Source organism: Siphateles boraxobius, unplaced genomic scaffold (genome assembly GCF_051911475.1).
Source record: "Siphateles boraxobius isolate OS27281-9 unplaced genomic scaffold, OSU_SipBor_1 13, whole genome shotgun sequence".
NCBI classification, from domain to species: domain Eukaryota; kingdom Metazoa; phylum Chordata; class Actinopteri; order Cypriniformes; family Leuciscidae; genus Siphateles; species Siphateles boraxobius.
The window spans coordinates 452,754-476,609 of NW_027508733.1; the positions used below are offsets into that span (position 1 = coordinate 452,754).

Here is a 23,856-nt window from a genome sequence, read left to right on the forward strand (position 1 = left end):
ATACTAAAACAACACATTTAACGAACATTTTAAATTCTCTCAACTTTGAACAGAACTTATTTTACAGTCTATGGATGGAGCTTTGGTTTTTGTGTCTGTTTTTATGTGGCGAACAGCGCCATCTGTTGGCGATGACCGGAAGTGAGCGCGAAAACTCAAGTAAGCGGATATTGTTTGTGATGAAGTTAAAAGAGCAACAGATATTAAAAGGACATCTTCACAATATGCAGCATATGCGAATGATATGCACATACACTCACAAACACACACTAGGTTCTTATGGGGTTAAATGAAACGAGCCGCTGTGACGTCATAGCAGTGACGCGTGTGATCCGGAGCGCTCGCCCCGTCGGGACTCCCGTTCCCGTATGATGAAGCGCGTCCCGGTAAACATGATACATTTAACGAATCCTCACTGATCCCTCTGGAAAATAACGCGAACGGAAGGAATAAACTTTCGGGATAAACGTTCGTTATTCTGACGCGGTAAAACAAAGTCTCTCGTAAGTTTGTTTTCCGTTTGTTTTTTGTCATGTGGAGCGGAGTCATATGAGACTCTGATGGGTTATTTACTGAGTGAGAGAACGTGAAGTTTATGCGCAGATATAAAGTTTCACAGAGAGTTTTGTGTTGACATATCGCGCGAAGAATTAAAGACATGATGATAGATAGATAGATAGATCGATAGATAGATAGATTGGTTAAAAATAATAGATAGATAGATAGATAGATAGATAGATAGATAGATTAGAAATAATAGATAGATAGAGATAGATAGATAGATTAGAAATAATAGATATATGGATAGATAGATAGATAGATAGATAGATAGATAGATAGATTAGAAATAATAGATAGATAGATAGATAGATTAGAAATAATAGATAGACAGATAGATAGATAGATAGACAGATAGATAGATAGATAGATAGATAGATAGATGGATGTGTGTTGTCTGTAGGTGAAAGTTGTTTTGGGGTGATTTGGGGATATATGTGCTCTTGCGACACACTAGCACACAGTGTGTATTTACTAACCTGATAAAAACACACTCACTAAACTCCAGGAAAAGGCTGTAAATCACTGGAAATCAGACTGAAGTGCTTCATTCATCACAGGTTCAACATTATGTAAAAATGCAAACATGAAGAAGCCATCAAGGCCAGATAATCACCCACTCTCATACCCAAAAAAATAATATGTTGATGTGAACTTTGAGATGTTTGTGGTGGGACCCGTTCATTGACCCTGAAAGGTCACGACCTGTCGCTTAATATTAACACATCATCGGCTCTGTATGACGAACCTCCAGAAACAACAAGTCTCAGAGATATAATGAAGTGTGTCGGTTCTGAACATCTCAGGGGTGGTTATTGAACACAGACTTCTCTCTCTCTCTCTCTTTCTCTCTGAGAGAGACATGATTTTACTTTCTATTCTTGCATGAAGAAACTGGAAAAGTTTGAAGGGATTTGCAAGGCTGACAAAATGTTGTGCTGGATTGAAAATTATGCATTGCATTTTTTGTAGTTCTATCTGTAGGTCTATCTATAGAACTTGAGTAGTTCTATGTGCATTTTTGTAAATTAAGTGATTTTTATTTATTTTATTTTGATGGTGTTTATACTTGATATTTTATAGTTAACCCTTAAAGTTAAGTTAATGCCTGTTTTTCCATTCATTCATTGGAGTCGCTAACCAACTGAGGTGTGTAACAGTGCAAGTATATTTTTCTGCACAACAATAATTGAATCTTAAGTGCAGTTCATTTTTTACTCCACAAGGTGGCGATGTCTGATACGCAATGATGAAGTGGCGTTCACTCGTAGTTACCACAGGCAGAAAACAAAAGAATAGAAGTAATTTAAGCACATTTTCCGGAGTTTGTAACGGCATGCCAAAGCGAACTTTCCATAAATGTTTGCGGAATGTAAATTGAAAACATCGGGGCCTTTAAGGAGTGTGTATAAAATCCTGAAGAGAAAACGGCCAATCAGAGAAGTCGCTGTCACCATGGAAACAAACAACGGCAGTGTCTACTTCCATAAAGCATTGCGAATGATGTCATCGAGTCAAATACGTTTGAATATGTTATAGTACATTTAAAATATACTGTATTTATACTATATATACTTTTATATAAAACTTTTATACTATATATATGTTTTACACTTCTAATCATTGGCTATAATTAAGGTTTTGTTTTATTCGCACTGCATCATGGGATTCATTGCTGTAAAATAATTGATGTACAGTTTTTAAACAGTTTTACGTTTGCTAGCGACTTTGTGAATTTTGTACGATTTTTCAGCTGGTTGATTTAACACTGGCTCTTTATTGAAGTTACAGGTCGACGGGTTGTAACTAGCAGCTGTCAATCTGAGTCACTCTTTCTGATTAACTCGTTAACCTCACGCCGGTCAGGAAGTGACATCAGCACTGCTGTTGCCATGGAGACTTCTTTAACCTCTTCAAGTGCCTGCTTCCAGTCCCATGATCCTCTGCTCTCACAGATCTGACCTGTATGGTGGTTTGGGCTTTTTATTAGAGGTCAAAGGTTGTATGCGTTTCACATTGTAGCAGTCAAAAGGTCACTTGAGCTTTCAGAATGTAAACTAGTGTGCTGGACACTACAGGTACATTAACAAGTATTTTGTGTTTAATAAATTACTTGCATTTAAATAAGTTAGCTATACTGCAGGAATAGTATGCGTAGTAGGTTAGCATGTCGCACGCTTCACGGTGACCTTTGACCTCACGCTGCTGTATGTGGATTCTGTTGTTATGAAGCTCTTTAGGAAATCTGCTGTGTGTTTGAACACACTCATTGGTCCACACACTGACCCACATCACGGCCTTCTGACCAATCATTAAGCTCCAGTGAGAGTGAGATGTGTGTTTGTTGGGAAAGTTGTTGTTGTGATGTGACAATCCGTGCTCTTGTTTATTTGTCTAAATGCAGACAGATTATAATGACTGTAGATTAATCTTGTGGCTATTATTTCGTTTTATTTTATTTTATCTCTTTTTTTATTACTATTTTACTATTACTAAAGGCTTATTAACAACAAGCACTAGCTAGGGGGAATTCAGGTTGATTGAGACGCTCAATGACTGGACTGAAATGACTGGAAAAAAGTGTCCCAATCAACCTGGATTCACCCGATATACTATAAAGATAATGATAAATGTATTAGCGTCCACACCAGCGGACGATAACAATAACGATAACTATATTAGTGTTCACACCAGCAGACGATAACTATAACGATAACTATATTAGTGTTCACACCAGCGGACGATAACTATAACGATAACTATATTAGTGTTCACACCAGTGGACGATAACTATAACGATAACTATATTAGTGTTCACACCAGCGGACGATAACTATAACGATAACTATATTAGTGTTCACACCAGCAGACGATAACTATAACGATGACTATATTAGTGTTCACACCAGCGGACAATAACTATAACGATAACTATATTAGTGTTCACACCAGTGGACGATAACTATAACGATAACTATATTAGTGTTCACACCAGCGGATGATAACTATAACGATAACTATATTAGTGTTCACACCAGCGGATGATAACTATAACGATAACTATATTAGTGTCCACACCAGCGGACAATAACTATAACTATATTAGTGTTCACACCAGCGGACAATAACTATAACGATAACTATATTAGTGTTCACACCAGTGGACGATAACTATAACGATAACTATATTAGTGTTCACACCAGCGGATGATAACTATAACGATAACTATATTAGTGTTCACACCAGCGGACAATAACTATAACTATATTAGTGTTCACACCAGCGGACAATAACTATAACGATAACTATATTAGTGTTCACACCAGTGGACGATAACTATAACGATAACTATATTAGTGTTCACACCAGCGGATGATAACTATAACGATAACTATATTAGTGTTCACACCAGCGGACGATAACTATAACGATAATTATATTAGTGTCCACACCAGCGGACGATAACTATAACGATAACTATATTAGTGTTCACACCAGCGGACGATAACTATAACGATAACTATATTAGTGTTCACACCAGCAGACGATAACTATAACGATAACTATATTAGTGTTCACACCAGCGGACGATAACTATAACGATAACTATATTAGTGTTCACACCAGCGGACGATAACTATAACGATAACTATATTAGTGTTCACACCAGCGGACGATAACTATAACGATAACTATATTAGTGTTCACACCAGCGGACGATAACTATAACGATAACTATATTAGTATTCACACCAGCGGACGATAACTATAACGATAACTATATTAGTGTTCACACCAGTGGACGATAACTATAACGATAACTATATTAGTGTTCACACCAGCGGACGATAACTATAACGATAACTATATTAGTGTTCACACCAGCAGACGATAACTATAACGATGACTATATTAGTGCTCACACCAGCGGACGATAACTATAACGATAACTATATTAGTGTTCACACCAGTGGACGATAACTATAACGATAACTATATTAGTGTTCACACCAGTGGACGATAACTATAATGATAACTATATTAGTGTTCACACCAGTGGACGATAACTATAACGATAACTATATTAGTGTTCACACCGGCGGACGATAACTATAACGATAACTATATTAGTGTTCACACCAGCGGACGATAACTATAATGATAACTATATTAGTGTCCACACCAGCGGACTATAACTATAACGATAACTATATTAGTGTCCACACCAGCGGACTATAACTATAACGATAACTATATTAGTGTTCACACCAGCGGACGATAACTATAACGATAACTATATTAGTGTTCACACCAGCGGACGATAACTATAACGATAACTATATTAGTGTTCACACCAGCGGACGATAACTATAACGATAACTATATTAGTGTCAGCACCAGCGGACGATAACTATAACACTAATTTTATTAGCGCCCACACCAGCGGACGATAACTATAACGATAACTCTATTAGTGTTCACACCAGCGGACGATAACTATAACGATAACTATATTAGTGTCCACACCAGCGGACGATAACTATAACGCTAATTTTATTAGCGCCCACACCAGCGGACGATAACTATAACGATAACTATATTAGTGTTCACACCAGCGGACGATAACTATAACGATAACTATATTAGTGTTCACACCAGCGGACGATAACTATAACGATAACTATATTAGTATTCACACAAGCGGACGATAACTATAACGATAACTATATTAGTAGCGGACGATAACTATAACGATAACTATATTAGTATTCACACCAGCGGACGATAACTATAACGATAACTATATTAGTGTCCACACCAGCGGACGATAACTATAACGATAACTATATTAGTGTCCGCACCAGCGGACGATAACTATAACGATAACTATATTAGTGTTCACACCAGCGGACGATAAATATAACGATAACTACATTAGTGTTCACACCAGCGGACGAAAACTATAACAATAACTATATTAGTATTCACACCAGCGGACGATAACTATAACGATAACTATATTAGTGTTCACACCAGCGGACGATAACTATAACGATAACTATATTAGTATTCACACCAGCGGATGATAATAACTATAATGAAAACTTTATTAGCGTTCGTCCACACCAACTTCGATAATTATAATGAAAACTATATTCCCATCCACACCAGCGGACGACAATTATAACGATAACTATATTAGCTCCACACCAGTGTGCGATAACTGTAATGATAACTATATTAACGTCCACATCAGCAGACGAAAATTATAAGGATAACAACTTTGGATATTAAAATATGTTTTCTAAACTTGCAGGGCTCAAAAACAAAGGCTATGATGTTTTTTTGTGTGTGGCGTATGTGGAAACACTGTCACAGTTCATAGACTTCAGAGTTCTAGTGGTGAAATGTGTTGAGCTCCAGTGAGAGGCATATTGTTGTGCCTGCAGCCGCTCCAGTGCCGGGCCTGACTGACCTCTGCTCCTCATTCTGACGCTTTCATTGTTTGTTTCTGATGAAAGTGATACTGAGAAACTCACTCAGAGCTTTCGTCTGTACGATCAGTGTGTGTGTGTGTGTGTGTGTGTGTGTGTGTGTGTGTGTGTGTGTGTGTGTGTGTGTCAGAGGTCTGAAGATAGTCTGTGAACATTTGGGCTTTGCTTTGGTTTTGGTTGAGTCGCAGAAGTTTAATGTCTCTGCAGCTGGTGTATACGTTAGATCCCAGAATGCAGTGCGTCAGTCGGTCGGGGGTGGGCGTACCACAGGTTTCTGGTGTCTTCTGAACACGATACAGCTGTCAAATCAGTGTTGTGTTATTTCAACTGTTCCTCGAATACACACACACACACACACACACTTCATTAAACTAAAGAACAACTTACAGTATAAAAGACGGTTACACTTTATTTTATTGTCATTGTTACAGTGTAATTATATATTTAAGTACTGAGTAATATTAAGCAACTACATGTACTTACTATAGGATTAGGGTTTGGTTGAGGGTTAGTTGCATGTAATTATGCATAATTTACTGTTATTACTACGGTAAGTACATGTAACATATGTAACAAGGACACTGTAAAACAAAGTGTCACCCAAAACACATAAAACCTCATTTGGGTATAATTTTAACATTACTTGTTTATAATTATGTAGTCTAAATTATATATGTACTTTTTTTCCAGACAGAAGTTAAAGAAATTAAATTTGTGTCCCAACTAATCTACACACTTTTTCATTAAATAGTCATATAGTAAAATTATAGTCAAACCAAAAATTATTCAGACACTAGTAAATTATTTTTCACGAGTGTGTGCAGGACTCTATAGTTCATTTATGTGAATGAGGAGAGCAAAATAAAGTAAACTGTGACATATTATACACAAACATTCTTCATACAGTGACTAACAGTAACATTTATAAAAATTTGAGACCAAAAATGATTGGGACACTTTGAGCTGATCATGTTTTGCTGAAGTGTTTTTTCTTTAATAACTAATGCAGCTTTTTACACCACAGACTGAACAACATGAAGCATTGCTTGGTGATTGGTTGAGCTAAACTGGTATTATGTAATTGTGTAGTTAAATTTAACAGCTGACAGATATTCAACATAATTCATGTGTGAGTGTCTAACAGAAGGACGGACAAAACCAGTCAAATATCAACTGATTCTGGACATATTTTATCACCATTTTGTAAATATATAGCGAATAAACTGTGATAATGGGAGAAATGTTAAAGTCTGAATACATTTTGGTTTGACTGTAATTGAGCTAATCTAAATGTTAGTGTAATTCTGGGAAAACAGACTAAAAATATTGATGACATCATCGTGTTCACAGGCTTATGGAATTTTCTGATTCCTGTTTCAATAGGAAACATGAGAACATTGAAACGAAAACTGTGCTCAACAAACCATTTCGTTATTAGCATAATGTCTTAAAACTGCAAAAATGAATTATGACACATAAAACTTGTGTTTTCCAGTACTTATATTTTATGTTTTTATTGTATTTATACAAATAAAAATTGTGATACTATATACATGTGCTAATATAGAAAATAAACAGGACAAACAAACAAACTAACAGCCAACAAAAGTCAATTCTGAAAATGTGTGTGTGTGTGTGCGTGTAAATGTATGTGTATACAAGTGTGGGAATGGAAGCATATGAAATATAAGAATATAGAATATAAACCAAAGAGTAGCTGTAAAGTATAACAAATTTACCAATAGTAAAAAAAAATAAAAAAAATAATAATATATCACTGAAAAAGTTACATAATAACAATAGACAAATCAATAAATAATAACTAATTTCATCAATATTGAGGTTTGGGAATATAACTGATTTACCAATAGTAAAAACAACAAATAATAATAATAATAAGATATCACTGGGAAAGCAAGGAAAATCCATAAATATAAACTGGTTTTCCAGTTTTGAAGGTGTCTGTGACGTATTTGTCTCTCGCAGATGCTGTTATGACCGCGGCGGCTCATGAGCGTGTTTGAATTTCTGGAGATGGACGGAAGAGACTCGGCCTTTGTGGCCGGGAGGAGCAGATTACCCAGAGATCCCGGGGCAGTGGGCGGAGTCTGTGTGGCGAACGAAGACTCCTCCCCCTGCATTAGCCAGGGGGAGGGTCCTGATGACGAACGATTTGAGGATGTGCTTTGTGAACTTGGAGGAGGGGCGGAGCTTAAGCTGGAGCTGGATGTGAGGGAGGAGCCTCAGGGGGAGGAGCTTAACTGGGAGACGAACCGACACGAGGCGAACGAACTGGAAGAGCAAAGCAACACGAGCGGTTCTACAACCAGTCCTGAACCTACAGCAACCTCCACAGGTGAGGATAATGATGGTGGTTAGGGGGGTGATTACTTTCGCACACTTTTATACACGTTCGCGAAGTGTTTGATTAAGTCACCTTCATTTATACAGTGCTTTTAACAATATAGATTGTTTCAAAACAGCTTTACAGGGATAGTAGGAAATTAAAGTAACAGATTGTTTTAGCTTTACAGCAGATCTAGAATAAAGTTACTGTCCAGATAAAGTTAGTTTTGATTGATTCACTTCCGTTGTAAACATCATTAGTTATTAACTTGGGGGCCGCTAACACGACAGAAAACCCTTAATGCGCTCCGGTTTGTGTAAAACCTACAGCGGCCCTCACAGGTGAGGATAATGATGGTGGTTTAGGGGGGTGATTACTTTCGCACACTTTTATGAAGTTACATGAAGTGTTTGATTCTCGCATAGAAATGTAATTCTGTGTGTGTGTGTTTGTGTGTGTGTAGATCTGTGCAAAGCGTCGCCTCTGTCAGAGCAGCTCCTGCGGGGCCGAGACGAGGGGGCGGGGCTTAACATGGAGTGTCGAATCTGTGGAGACCGAGCCTCGGGATTCCACTACGGCGTTCATGCCTGTGAGGGCTGCAAGGTCAGAGGTCACCGAGGTGTAAAGAGTACCTGAACACCACCTGAGTAAAAGTACAGATACCATACAGCGAAAATGACAAGTTACAAGTCACCAGTTTTAATACAAAACTTTCTATTTCAGAGAAATGCTGTTCTTTTGAACTTTCTATTCATCAAAGAATCCTGAAATAAAAATGTAAAAAACTGTTTTCAACAATAATAATGAATGTTTCTTGAGCATCAAATCATCATATTATACTGATTTCTGAAGGATCATGTGACACTGAAGACTGGAGTAATGATGCTGAAAATTCAGCTTTGATCACAGGAATAAATTACACTTTACTATATATTCACATAGAAAACAGCTGATTTACATTATAATAATATTTCACAATATTGCTGGGTTTTTTTTTAAATCAAATAAATGCAGCCTTGGTGAGCAGAAGACACTTATTTTAAAAACATTAAAAATCATATCGATCAAAAACTTTTGCACAGCAGTGTACAGTATACTTGTTCAAAAATGTATTAAAATAGAGAGTAAAAGTTGCTAATATCTTTGATAGTAAAACTAAAAAGTACCCAAAAAGACACTTAAGTACAGTAACTAATTACATTTACTCAAACACTTTACACCACTGCGAGGTCAAACTCGCTTCATACTCTCCCAGACTGGAAAACTGTGTCTCTGTGTCTCTCAGGGATTTTTCCGGAGGACCATTCGAATGAAGCTGGAATATGATAAATGTGACCGCAGCTGTAAGGTCCAAAAGAAAAGTCGGAATAAATGCCAGTTCTGTCGATTTCAAAAGTGCCTGGTGCTCGGGATGTCTCATGACGGTAAGCGAAACGACAACAGACATACGCAACCAATAAAATATTGACTTCTACAGTGGCTTATGTTTACATGCACTACTTTTGTTTCAGTCGGATGAATGAATCTGATTAGTGTTTACATGAACGCTGAACACGTGATCGGGTTGATGTGTGTGTTTATATGTCACGAGATTCATATAGGAATAGATATTTTGACATGCGCACACTGCATGAATATACAGAGTTTCCTGATGTCTGCGCATAATAACTATTCTCCTACATTGGTTCTTTATTTGTTTTAAACTTAATATTTATCTATTTCTGGTCATAATTAGGAGACAGTGAGCGTATGAGCCGTTGTGTCGCTGCTTATATTCATCACACAGTAAAAATACCCAAAACCAGTCGTGTGTGTGAGAGTCTGAAACGAGGAATGGTGGATGTTGTCCTGCTCTACTTCACACACTCAGAGAAAGCAGGATTATAGACTGACTGTCATGAGTGATCAAACGGAAGCAATTGCAGTTAACTCTTTTATTTAAATGATGAAATAGAAAGGCAGTCCAAAGTCCAGGCAAACAGGTTAGTAGCGCAGGGACTCCGATGGTCAGATGACAGTGCAGGGTGCAGTGGTAGTGGTGGTGAAAATCCAACGACGAACAGTAATCCAACATCCAACGAACAAGAACCAGAACAAGAGAAGCACACGACTGAACGAGACGGGGAACACACACACCGGGAACCACAAACAACGATCTGACAAAGGAGATGAGAAGTTGATGAGAATATATACACATGAATGATAGACTGCAGCTGGTGATTGGTGATTGCTGACGAGCGCTGATGAGCGGCACGCCCCTCTAATCAGCACACACACATACAATAACAGAACCACGAGACAAGGAGCAGACATAGGATTTACCAACCGTGACAGTACCCCCTTCCCTAGGAACGCCTCCTGGCGTTTCCAGACTCCCTTACCTGCCGATTGTAATCATCGATAAGGGAGTGATCCAGGATGTCTCTAGCCGGTACCCAACTTCTCTCCTCCGGACCGTAACCTTCCAAGTCCACCAAGTACTGGAATCCGCGCCACCTCCGTCTCGAGTCCAGAACACGATTGACCGAATAAGTAGGTTCCCCATCTACGAGACGCGGCGGGGGGGGAACCGGGACAGACGGATTAATACGAGCAAAAAATACGGGCTTAATTTTGGAAACGTGAAAGAAGGGATGAACCCTCCTGTACACTGGAGGAAGATTAAGGCGGACTGTCACCGAACTAATGATTTTGGTGACAGAGAACGGGCCAATAAATTTAGGTGCGAGCTTATTTGAAACGGAGCGGAGAGGAATGTCCTTAGTAGAAAGCCACACTTTAGAACCGACGACGTATGCGGGAGGCCTCCGCCGGTGGCGATCGGCTTTGGCCTTGGTGCGTGCCCCCACTTGGAGTAGAGTCTCACGGGCTCTAGTCCAAGTGCGGTGACACCTCTGGACGAAGGCGTGGGCGGAGCGGACCGCGACTTCGGATTCCAGACTAGGAAAAATTGGTGGCTGGTAACCTACACTACACCCAAATGGTGATAGGCCCGTGGATGACACTGGCAACGTGTTGTGGGCGTACTCCACCATAGACAATTGCTGACTCCAGGAGGAAGGATTCTTGGACACTAAACATTGCAACGTTCTCTCCAAATCTTGGTTGGCTCGCTCAGTTTGACCAATGCTCTGGGGATGGAACCCAGAGGACAGACTGACAGTCGCCCCCAGAAGTTTACAAAACTCTCGCCAAAATTTGGACACAAATTGGGGTCCTCTGTCAAAAACCACGTCTGTCGAGAGGCCATGAAGCCAAAAGACGTGGTCAACGACAACCAACGCTGTCTCCTTGGCTGAAGGTAATTTGGGCAAAGGAATGAAATGGGCTGCCTTCGAGAACCGGTCCACCACGGTCAAAACTACCGTGTGACCCTGGGAGGGTGGGAGGGCGGTGATAAAATCTAGCGCGATATGGGACCAGGGTCTCGAAGGCACCGGCAGCGGTTGGAGTAACCCATCTGGAGGTTGATTGGAAGTCTTACCCGTGGCACAAACTGAACAAGCCAATACAAAACTGCGAACGTCATGAGCCATGAGAGGCCACCAGAATCGTTGCTTACCCAAAAACATAGTACGATTGACTCCTGGATGACAAGCCACATTGGAACAATGACCCCACTGAATGAAGCTGGACCGTAAACTCTCCGGCACAAACAAATGGTTCGGTGGGCAACGAGTCGGAGGCGTTACCCCTTCTAAGGCCTTCTTGACCTTCGATTCGACCTGCCATGTGAGTGTAGAGATGAATAGATTCTCTGGTAAAATGCACTCGGGAGTAGACGGGCGATCGGAACGGTCAAAAATGCGCGATAAAGAATCGGGTTTGATGTTTTTGGAACCCGGGCGGTACGAGAGAGTAAAGTCAAAACGTCCAAAAAAAAGAGACCACCGAGCCTGCCTGGAATTAAGTCTTTTAGCAGTACGAATGTATTCCAGATTCTTGTGGTCGGTCCAGACGATAAAAAGTACCCCTGACCCTTCTAACCAGTGGCGCCACTCCTCCAAAGCTAACTTGACCGCCAACAACTCTCTGTTGCCAATGTCATAATTGCTTTCGGCAGGGGATAAACGATGCGAAAAAAACGCGCAAGGGTGCATCTTGTCGTCTGAAGGAGAGCGCTGGGATAACACTGCACCTACCCCGACCTCTGACGCGTCGACCTCCACCATGAACTGACGTGATGGATCAGGGGTTATCAGGATGGGGGCTGAAACGAAGCAACCCTTCAGTTTGGCAAACGCAGCTTCTGCTGTGTCTGACCACCTGAACGTCGTTCTGGGGGAGGTCAAGGCGGTCAGAGGCGCGGCTAGTCGGCTGAAATTGCGAATAAAACGCCGGTAAAAATTGGCGAACCCCAGAAACCTCAGTAGGGCCTTACGGGAATCTGGACTTGGCCAATTCACCACAGCCTTAACCGTGTCAGGATCCATGCGCATTCCCTCAACCGAGATGATGTGACCTAGAAAAGGAACAGACTGTGCATGAAAAACGCATTTCTCCGCCTTGACAAAAAGCCCATTCTCTAGTAACCTCTGAAGCACTTGTCGAACGTGTTGCACGTGTTCCTGGAGAGACGAAGAAAAAATCAATATATCATCCAGGTAGACATAAATGAACTGATCGATCATGTATCGCAACACGTCATTGACAAGTGCTTGGAAGACCGCTGGGGAGTTGGAAAGGCCGATCGGCATAACCAAATATTCAAAGTGCCCCCTAGGGGTGTTAAAAGCAGTCTTCCAGTCATCCCCCTCCCTGATGCGGACCAATTGATAAGCATTCCTTAAGTCCAGTTTTGTGAAGATAGATGCTCCTTGCAACCTCTCGAAAGCTGAAGACATCAACGGCAAAGGATAAGTATTCTTTACCGTGATGTTGTTGAACCCCCGGTAATCAATACAAGGTCGCAACGATTCATCTTTCTTCCCCACAAAAAAGAACCCCGCCCCCGCTAGAGAAGAGGAAGGGCGGATGAATCCCGTTGCTAGAGAATCAGAAATGTATTTCTCCATGACCTCTCTCTGGGACAGAGAGTGAATATAACTTGCCCTTAGGCGGAGACGTACCTGGCAGTAAGTCTATAGCACAGTCATAGGGACGATGCGGAGGAAGAGAATCAGCCCGAGACTTACTGAACAACTCCTTCAGATCCCGATACTCCGTGGGCACGTTTGATAAATCCAAAATCTCCTCCTGTAACACATGAACAGGAACAGACGGACAGGCAGACACAAGACAAGACTTATGACAAAAACTGCTCCATGATGCCACCGATTTGATTTGCCAGTCTATTTTGGGGTTGTGACGGGTGAGCCATGGGTGACCAAGAACGATGGGTGCTAGTGGAGTGTCCAGAATGTAAAAGGAAATAGTCTCAGAATGATTGCCGGATGTGATGAGTGTGATGTCTTCGGTGATCAGAGAAATCGTGGGGAGTCTTTGTCCATTGAGGGCGTGAACGTCGATCGGGTGTGAAAGGGGTTTGAGGGGAATTTGAAATCTTAGTGCAAATGAATGGTCCATGAAATTACCCTCCGCTCCTGAGTCCAGTAGTGCCCGACAATCGTGGAGGTGAGTTGACCATCGGAGCCTTACCGGGAGGAAGGTAGATGTCGATGAGGTCTTCTCGGCAGAGATCCCACCCGACAGTAGCCTCATATTTACTGCCGGGCTGGGCCCTTTTAACGGAAAATTGAAAGCGAAATGTCCCGCTACACCACAGTATAGACAAAGGTCCAGGGATCTCTGCCTCTCCTTCTCCTCCCGGGAAAGCCGGGCTCGAACCACCTGCATGGGCTCGTGATCGTGGATGGGGCTGACCGCGCCCTCGCCTCCTGGATGCTGCCCCTCGATCCCTCCAGGAAAGCGATCAGGGTGAAAACGTTTGCTGACTCGAGACAGCCGTGCATCCACTCTCAGAGCCAGTGCGATGAGATCGTTAAGTCCGGTGGGCAGGTCCAGGGCGTAGATCTCCCTCTGGACGCGGTCAGCCAGCCCATGCAGGAATATGTCCCACTGCGCCTCCTCGTTCCATCGGCTCTCGGCTGCCAGGGTTCGGAATTCAATGGAAAAGTCAGATACAGACCTCTCTCCTTGGCGAAGTTCCGCCAGTACCCTGGCAGCCTCTCTTCCTGACGCGGCCCGGTCAAAGACTCGCCGCATCTCTTCGGAGAGAGCCTCTGGAACGAGGAACAGCATTCGTCTTGGTTCTCCCACACTGCTGTTCCCCATAGCGCCGCTTTCCCAGTCAGAAGCGTCAGCACGAATGCCACCTTGGTCTGTTCCTCGTGAAACGTCCTGGGTTGCAGGTAGAAATGCATAGCACATCTGGTTAAAAATGCTCGACAGAATTTTGCTTCACCTGAGTAAGGCTCGGGGACCGTAAGACGAGGCTCTGAGTGGGATGGGTCCGCTGGTGGTGATGGGGGAATCAGCGGCGGGGGTGGCGCGGTGGGAACACGAAGATGAAGCTGTGGGTGAGCCCGGACACCTGCGCCACTAACGCCTGGACAGCGCGAGCAGTATCGTGGAGATTATTTTCTTGAGTGTCCATTCGTTGAATACTGCTACTCACAAAATCATCCAGTGAGCTCGTGGAGTTTCCCGCTGCTTCCATGCTTTGGTCAGATCGTTCTGTCAGGAGTGATCAAACGGAAGCAATTGCAGTTAACTCTTTTATTTAAATGATGAAATAGAAAGGCAGTCCAAAGTCCAGGCAAACAGGTTAGTAGCGCAGGGACTCCGATGGTCAGATGACAGTGCAGGGTGCAGTGGTAGTGGTGGTGAAAATCCAACGACGAACAGTAATCCAACATCCAACGAACAAGAACCAGAACAAGAGAAGCACACGACTGAACGAGACGGGGAACACACACACCGGGAACCACAAACAACGATCTGACAAAGGAGATGAGAAGTTGATGAGAATATATACACATGAATGATAGACTGCAGCTGGTGATGGGTGATTGCTGACGAGCGCTGATGAGCGGCACGCCCCTCTAATCAGCACACACACATACAATAACAGAACCACGAGACAAGGAGCAGACATAGGATTTACCAACCGTGACACTGACGGGACACTCGTTTATACCACACTTTATTCAACAGGAACAACAGCTCATTCAGTGCGTCATACGTCATATACGATTTATACGTTTTTCAATCTGATCAAGTGTTCACATGTTCTCTGGATCGGATCAGAAAAGGAATAAACGCACCCTTTCAATCCGATCGAGATGTCATTCGGGTCGAGCTCAATCGGATCGATTAAGGTGTTTACATGAAGACTTTTCAGTCCGATTGAGCCGTCAATCCCATTACTGACGGATTATTTGGTTGCATGTAAACGTAGCCAGTGTTAACTGGGATTCTGTGTTTGTAGCGATCCGATATGGACGGATGCCGGAGGCAGAGAAGCGTAAGCTAGTCGCGGGGATGTTAGCGGGCGAAAAGAGCTCCCAGACCTCCAGCGGTTCAGATCTGAAGTCTCTCGCCAAGCGGGTCAACAACGCCTACCTGAAGAATCTCAACATGACCAAGAAGAAAGCTCGCAACATCCTGACGGGGAAGACCAACGCAAGCCCGGTAACCCTACGAGTAAAAGCCAAACGTTAAAGGGTTCACCCAAACATGAAAATTCTGTCAGTAATTATTCTCCCTCATGTCGTTCCAAACCCGTAAGACCTTCATTCATCTTCGGAACACAAATTAAGATATTTCTGATGAAATCCGATTGCTCGGGGGAGGGGGGGTTGCTCCATTGACAGCTATTTAATTAACACTTTGAAGGCCCAGAAAGGCAGGAAAGACATTGTTAAAATAGTCTACAGTGACTACAGTGGTTCAACCTTAATTTTATCAAGCGACGAGAATACTTTTTGTGCACCAAAAAACAAAATAACGACTTTATTCATCAATTTCTTTGCGTTCACGTTCGCGTTCTTCTTCATAGAAGAAATTGTTGAATAAAGTCGTTATATTGTAAGTCGTAAAGTATTCTCCTCACTAAAATTAAGGTTTAACCACTGCAGTCACATGGACTATTTTAACGATGTCTTTCCTACCTTTCTGGGCCTTCAAAGTGTTAATTAAATAGCTGTCAATGGAGCCCCCCCGAGCCGATCAATCAGATTTCATCAGAAATATTTTAATTTGTGTTCCGAAGATGAACAAAGGTCTTACGGGTTTGAATGGAAGCTTGTTTCCGCCACGGAATGAAAAATAAAAAAGGTAATTGCGACTTTTTATCTCACAATTCTGACTTTATTTCTCAGAATTGCGAGATATAAAGTCAGAATTGCGTGATATAAAGTCGCAATTGCGTGTTATAACGTCAGAATTGTCAGATATAAAGTCAGAATTGCGTGATATAAAGTCAGATTTGCGTGAATTAAAGTCGCAATTGCGTGTTATAAAGTCAGAATTGCGAAAATATAAAGTCAGAATTGCGTGATATAAAGTCACAATTGCGTGTTATAAAGTCAGAATTGCGAGATATAAAGTCAGAATTGCTTGATATAAAGTCGCAATTGCATGTTATAACGTCAGAATTGTGAGATATAAAGTCAGAATTGCGTGAAATAAAGTCGCAATTGCGTGTTATAAAGTCAGAATTGCGAGATATAAAGTCAGAATTGCGTGATATAAAGTCGCAATTGCATGTTATAACGTCAGAATTGTGAGATATAAAGTCAGAATTGTGTGATATAAAGTCAGAATCGTGTGAAATAAAGTCGCATTTGCGTGTTATAAAGTCAGAATTGCGAGATATAAAGTCAGAATTGCGTGATATAAAGTCGCAATTGCGTGTTATAAAGTCAGAATTGCGTGATATAAAGTCGCAATAACATGTTATAACGTCAGAATTGTGAGATATAAAGTCGCAATTGCGTGTTATAAAGTCAGAATTGCGTAACAAAGTCGCAATTGCGTGTTATAAAGTCAGAATTGCCTGATATAAAGTCGCAATTGTGTGATATAAAGTCAGAATTGCATGATATAAAGTCAGAATTGCGTGATATAAAGTCAGAATTGCGTGATATAAAGTCAGAATTGCGTGATATATTGTCGCAATTGCGTGTTATAAAATCAGAATTGTGAGATTTCCCCTATTCTGAGGGGAAAAAAGTCTGTTTTTTTCCCCCCCATAGAATTGGACTTTATAACTCGCAATTGCGACTATATCTCACAATTCTAAGAAAATATGTCAGAATTGCGAGATAGAAACTCGCAATTATGTGTTATAAAGTCAGAATTGCTTGATATAAAGTCAGAATTGCGAGAAAAAAAGTCAGAATTCTTATTTTCTCTCTCGTAATTCTGACTTTATAAAACGCAATTGCGACTTTATATCACGCAATTCTGACTTTATATCTCGCAATTCTGACGTTATAAGACGCAATTGCAACTTTATTTCACATGATTCTGACTTTATATCTTGCAATTCTGAGTCAGATGTAAACTCGCAATTGTGAGAAAAAAAGTCAGAATTGTGAGATAAGAAGTCGCAATTTATTTAGTGGCGGAAACAAGCTTCCATAGGTTTGGAACGACATGAGGGTGAGTAATTAATGACATTTTTGGTAAAACTATCCCTTTAAAAACATTGTCAATGAAAATGCTCAAGAAAACAAACCGGTTTCTCTTTGTGTCCTTCAGCCGTTTGTCATTCATGACATGGACTCGCTGTGGCAGGCGGAAAACGGGCTGGTCTGGAATCAGGTGATTAATGGAGCTCCGCCCAATAAGGAGATCGGTGTGCACGTGTTTTACCGCTGTCAATGCACGACCGTGGAGACCGTACGAGAACTCACCGAGTTCTCTAAAAGCATCCCGGGATTCATCGACCTTTTCCTGAATGACCAGGTAACAGAATCAGGACATGAGGTATAATTCATGAAAACTACTTTTTTCGTTAAACCTGGGCGAAAAAGGGTTACACCCTTAGGGTACGTTTACACGACAACTATATGCTTAAAACTGAGAAGTTTTTCCTTTGACTTTTCCACGTACAGACGACACCATTGTCAAAACGATCTCCATTCACACGGATCTGCGAAAACGATTAAAAACGCTGTATTCTGCTGCCAGGCCAGTAGATGGCGATGAAACACTATAGACTGAACACGTAATATGCATGTGCATGACGTCATCGTTTTCAGAGATTCACGTTTTTGTTGTTTACACTGAGAGCGTTTTCAAAAACTTGCTCTTTGAAACCCGTTCTCAAAAGTTTGCGTTTTCAGGCACCCAATACGCCGTTATCGTGTAAACGAACATAAAAAGTATAAAAAGTTTTACGTTTTTAGCTGAAAATGGTGTCGTGTAAACAGCCCCTTAAATAGGGCACTATTTGAGGGGACGTTCATTTGTAGTGGTGTCCGAAACCATAGTGGACGTTATTAAGTGCACTCATTCAATCCCACAATGCACCACAATAATGAGTGTACAACTGATGTACAACTCAGCGGCTAGAGCATACCCATAATGCACTGTAAGAGTCGCGCGAGAGTCCTTTTTAATTGATTATTAAATTGTTTAATTACGGTTTATACATTCTAGTTTCCATAGCAGAGTTCCGAATAAAGGTGCTTGCACACTGAGTCCGAAATTCTCGTCCAAAATTTTTGCACGTTGAAAAATAAACAGACCTCACGTTGTGTCAATCACGTTTACACGCTGCCTCCGAAACTTTCGTCCATCATTAAAAAAAAAACAGATCGGGTTCAATTTTCTGTTGCAAGCATTTTGAGAGGTGTTTTGACAATTCAGAGCCACCGAGTGACAAATACGATAAAATGCATATGAAAATTGGCAAGCTCCGGCAAGGAGAGTTGAAATTAGGTCAACTTTATGGTAATGAGCTATGACGCGGTTCGGCGGCAACCAATCGGAATGTAGAAGTGTCCGTTTGGGAGGAACCAGAAAACGCAGTCTGTAAACTTTGGTTCCGACCACATTAGTTCCCAAGAAAAATAGAGGAGAGGTTGATCATTTTAATTTGATAAGAAGGCGCGCAACACTATTTATAGGCAAGATTTTCACGCTAGAACACTTGTTTTTCAGCGGGAATACAAATTAGAATAGCACTTAACCATGAACACAAAAGCCACACCACACAAATGGCTATTAATTGGTTTATTTCGTTAGCAAACATGTCACTATAATTGTTAAGTTCTTTCCATCCATAAATTTTTCTGCAAAAATAACGATCGACATGCTTGTTTGCTTTGCGGCCCCTTTAAATAAAGTTTTAAAAAAGACCAAACATTCGATCTAGAGTCGTCAGAGTGTCCACGAATCTTTCCAAGGTGTCGCTGGCTGGGCGGAGAGAGCAAATTTTGCCGCTCACGCCGGCGGCGGTGTTATCGCACAGTAACATAGGGAATAGTGAATGAGGGTGTAGGGGGCGATTTCAAACACAGCACTAGTAGATATATAGATAGATAGCTTTTTATTGTCATTAAACTGTACACTTTAAGTGCACATTTGAACGAAATTCCGTTTTTGTTTTACGCAATAATTTTTTTTACGAACAATGTGCGTTTTTCTCGACTCTTGACTAGCTTGGCTTTGCTCCACAGGTGACGCTGTTGAAGTACGGCGTCCACGAGGCGATCTTCGCCATGCTGCCGTCGCTCATGAATAAAGACGGGCTGTTGGTGGCGAACGGGCGGGGCTTCGTGACGAGGGAGTTCCTCCGCAGTCTTCGCAAACCCTTCAGCGAGATCATGGAGCCGAAGTTTGAGTTTGCGGTGAAGTTCAACGCTCTCGAGCTGGACGACAGCGACCTCGCCCTGTTCGTGGCCGCCATCATCCTGTGTGGAGGTGAGCTTTCGCCGACTTGTGTGAGATTGGGATGTTTTGAGGGTCAGGGTAATGTCTGTGGGGGTATTTGAGAGCATGTAGAATGTTTTTGATAATTTATGGGCAGGGTTTAAAATGAACTTTTTCACTCACCAGCCAATTTGGCTAATACATTTTTAAGTTACCGGCCATTCAAAATTTCTACTAGCCAATTATTTTTTTTAAATAAGAGAACCAGATTAACTATCAGTCGCAGTATATATATATATAAAATTTGGATTTCACACATTAATTTCTAATTCAAACAAAATCCTGCTATCCAGCATCTCCTCCCTTTCTCTTTCATCCTTAAAAATGTGTTTTATGTGGAGAGATCAATACAGTACAAAGAACATCAAACAATTTGTAGGATGTTGGAAAATAACATTGTCTTTTCTGTTAACCAAATGCTTTTTAATCTGCCCTATTGCTTCAATGCAAATGAACAAGCGCGCCGTTATTTGTTTGCATAGCGACGTGTGTGTTCAAGTAAGCCAGATATGAGCAGATTCTGCTCAATACACTGTATGTATGTATATATATATCATGCTGACTCACCAGTTGAGTCTTTGCGCTAGATCTGCGTAGATTTGGCTTACATGAATTTACACGAACCCAGCAAAGTCAGTAAACATAAGTAACACGCCAAATTGGCTAGTGATTTGACAGCGTTACCCGACACCGTTGATTTTTACCCACATTTGGCGGGTGTTAATTTCAAACCCTGTTTTGGGGTATTTTAAGGTTTCATTGTGTGATTCTTTAAGTGCACTGGTTGTTTGGGGTGGTCAATAAGTATTTTAGTGCGTCAGTGGGATGTTTTGGAGGGTCAACAGTGTATTAGTCAGTTGTGTTCTGGTTATTATCGAAGCTTAGTGGGTATTTAGGGTGTTCGGGACACTTTATAGGGCCATTTGTGTTCTGAGTAGCCTAGTGTATAGCCTACTGGGTGCTTTAATGGGCATCAAGTATTTATGTAGTTATCTAAGTGTTTAGGAGTTTCTGGGCATTTTTGGGGATCATTGGTGTGTTTTTAAGGGTCGTTTAGGGAGTAATCTGGGTGTTTGAGTTTCATAATGGAACTGAAAATTGTTTTGTGCATGTTTACTTGAGCGTAGATCGTCCAGGACTCATGAACGTCCATCAGGTGGAGGAGATCCAGGACAACATCCTCCAGGCCCTCAATCATCACCTGACGCTCAATCACCCCGATGCCGGCTTCATCTTCCCCAGACTCCTGCAGAAGCTGGCGGACCTCCGGCAACTGGTCACGGAGAACGCCCAACTGGTGCAGAAGATCAAGAAGACGGAGTCCGAGACGTCGCTGCACCCGCTCCTCCAGGAGATTTACAGAGACATGTACTGACCCAAACCATTCCAGGCTCGCGGACCAAATCACTGTGATCTTCAGCTCTCGAGTTGCTACTTTTATAAACTCTTGGGATCTTATGCGCCTGGATGATTTGTTACTGAACTGAACTCTAAAGCAGGCCGAGACACGTCTTCGTAAACGCAATAAAGACCCTCATTTGCTGCTCAAATCTGCCTCACATATGCGTCACAACTTCTTTAAATCGAACTATTCACAATGTCTTTGACTACACAATGATTTTTCGAGTTGTATAAGAATGTTTTTTTTGGGGGGTGGGGGGGGGGGGTATGGAAAAACGTCGCCAGATGATGTTAAATAGCAAAGGTTGCTGCTACTAGAAAAACCCATTCTGCTCCATCTATTTTGGGTTGGTTCGCAGGCTTGTAGCGTTGCGTTTTACTAGTACGTCTTTTGTCCTTTTGCTATGTTTGCAAATCTTGAAGGCCAAAAACACGCGACATAAGTATGCTAACGTTATGAAACAAGATGTTTAACTAACCTAACCTTAACTAGCCTGCTTAGCAAGATTTCTAACTGTTGCGGCGTCTTGACCGTAGTTGATCTGACTGTAGAAGAAGACCGATTGCGCTAACGTCTGCTAGCGCCCCCAGTGGCGAAACTGAAAATGCAGCAAGTTAAACTGTAACTAGGAGTGTTTGCATTCGCATACTTCATGAAAAAACACATTTTTACAAATAATCTTTCATGTTTCAAGATATGAAAATTAGATCACTGATGAAAATACAATGCCTAAACCAGATGTTCTTGTTTTTTTATAAAACTCTTTGGATCTTATGCGACTGGATGATTTGTTACTGAACTGAACTCTAAAGCGGACCGAGAGACGTCATCGTAAACGCAATAAAGACCCTCATTTGCGTCACAACTTCTTTAACCGAATCAAAGCGAATATCCTCGACTTTAAATCGCAGCTCTGCATTCCTATTGAACTATTAACAGAGGGGGTGAAAATGTCTTTGATGACACAATGATTTTTCAAGTTGTTTAAGGACTTTTTTTGGGGGGGGGAGGGAGGCGGGGATAAGGAAAAACACTTGCGAAAAATTGTAGCACAACACGACAAAAGCTTTTCCGCCAAATTACATTAAATATGAATGGTTGCTGCTACTAGCAAAACCCATTCTGCTCCATCTATTTTGGGTCGCTTCGCAGGCTTCTAACGTTGAGTTTTACTAGTACGTCCTTTTCCCTTTTGCTATGTTTGCAAGTCTTGAAGGCCAAAAACGCAATACATAAGCATGCTAACGTTATCAAACAAGATTTTTTATTTAGCTCCTAGCTACATATAAACGTTTCAACAGTTTAACTAGCTTTAAATAACCTGCTTTGCAAGACTTCTAACTGCAGCATCTCCATCATAGTTGAGCTGACTGTAGAAGAAGACTGATTGTGCTAATGTCTGCTAGCGCCCCTTGTGGCGATACTGAGAATGCAATACGTACTTGCATTGTTTTATAAATTGTTTTCTGACGCATTTCGTAGCAAAACAATACGTGAAACTAAAAGTGTTTGCATTTGCATACTTCATGAAAAAGCAAATTTTTTAAAATAATCCTTCATGCTTCAAGATGAAAATATATCGCTGATGAAAAGCCAATGTCTAAACCAGATGTTCTGCTGGTTCTAGCTGGTTTAAGCTGGTCTCCCAGCCTAACCAGCCAAAAAAGTGCCCAAAACCTCTCAAAAACCAGCTAGGAGACTAGCTAAGTCCAGCTGGTTGAAGTGACCGAACGTTATTACAACTTTTAAAACCTCAAACTTTCTGTTTTTTTAATTGTTTTTGTTTGCAAAGATACTGTGATCACATTTATATATCAGAGTACAGATCGATGATTGAATATCTGACTCCAGAGTTTATATAAATATTATTTAATTACGCTTTATTAGTTAGTTCCCTGAATCAGAGGTTATGGTCAACAACACGACATATATCGCTGTGACCTTTGACCTTATGCGCATTCAATTGGCCTCAATCTGGTTTTGCTGCTAACTGGTTCTTGTAGACATGACACGCTGTGAATCTGTGCGTTCTGACCCGGAAACGAGTGCCGGGGAAACGTGTCCGAGTCTTCCTGTCGGAGGGGCCGTTTGTTTCCTGGTTATGTGAACGATGTGGACAAGAACTGACTGAACTGTTGCACGGTGATGTTTTCTACAGCTTTTTGTAAAACATCTGAATAAAACTACAGGGTAAAACCCCACAGATTGA

The 23,856-nt window shown here is 41.3% G+C and overlaps 1 protein-coding gene across 2 annotated transcripts; it reads left to right on the forward strand.

Annotated features, from left to right (window-relative positions):
* The first annotated feature begins 249 nt into the window (after positions 1–249).
* Positions 250–23,856, forward strand: pparda (peroxisome proliferator-activated receptor delta a). 2 transcript variants are annotated; one of them, XM_077225835.1, is made up of 8 exons: positions 250–386; positions 8,041–8,410; positions 8,865–9,004; positions 9,687–9,825; positions 15,792–15,994; positions 18,068–18,274; positions 19,993–20,236; positions 21,373–23,856. In XM_077225835.1, exons 2-8 carry the CDS (start codon positions 8,065–8,067, stop codon positions 21,618–21,620), a joined length of 1,527 nt encoding a protein of 508 aa, XP_077081950.1. In that variant the 5' UTR covers positions 250–386; positions 8,041–8,064; the 3' UTR covers positions 21,621–23,856. The 2 variants fall into 2 exon arrangements, with proteins under 2 accessions (XP_077081950.1, XP_077081949.1); XM_077225834.1 differs by having other exon boundaries at positions 313–503.

Coding starts and splice junctions, on each gene's coding strand:
- pparda (XM_077225835.1), top strand. CDS start 8,065: ATGAGCGTGTTTGAATTTCTGGAGATGGACGGAAGAGACTCGGCCTTT. Junction 8,411..8,864: donor ACCTACAGCAACCTCCACAG/GTGAGGATAATG, acceptor GTGTGTGTGTAG/ATCTGTGCAAAGCGTCGCCT. Junction 20,237..21,372: donor CGCCATCATCCTGTGTGGAG/GTGAGCTTTCGC, acceptor ACTTGAGCGTAG/ATCGTCCAGGACTCATGAAC.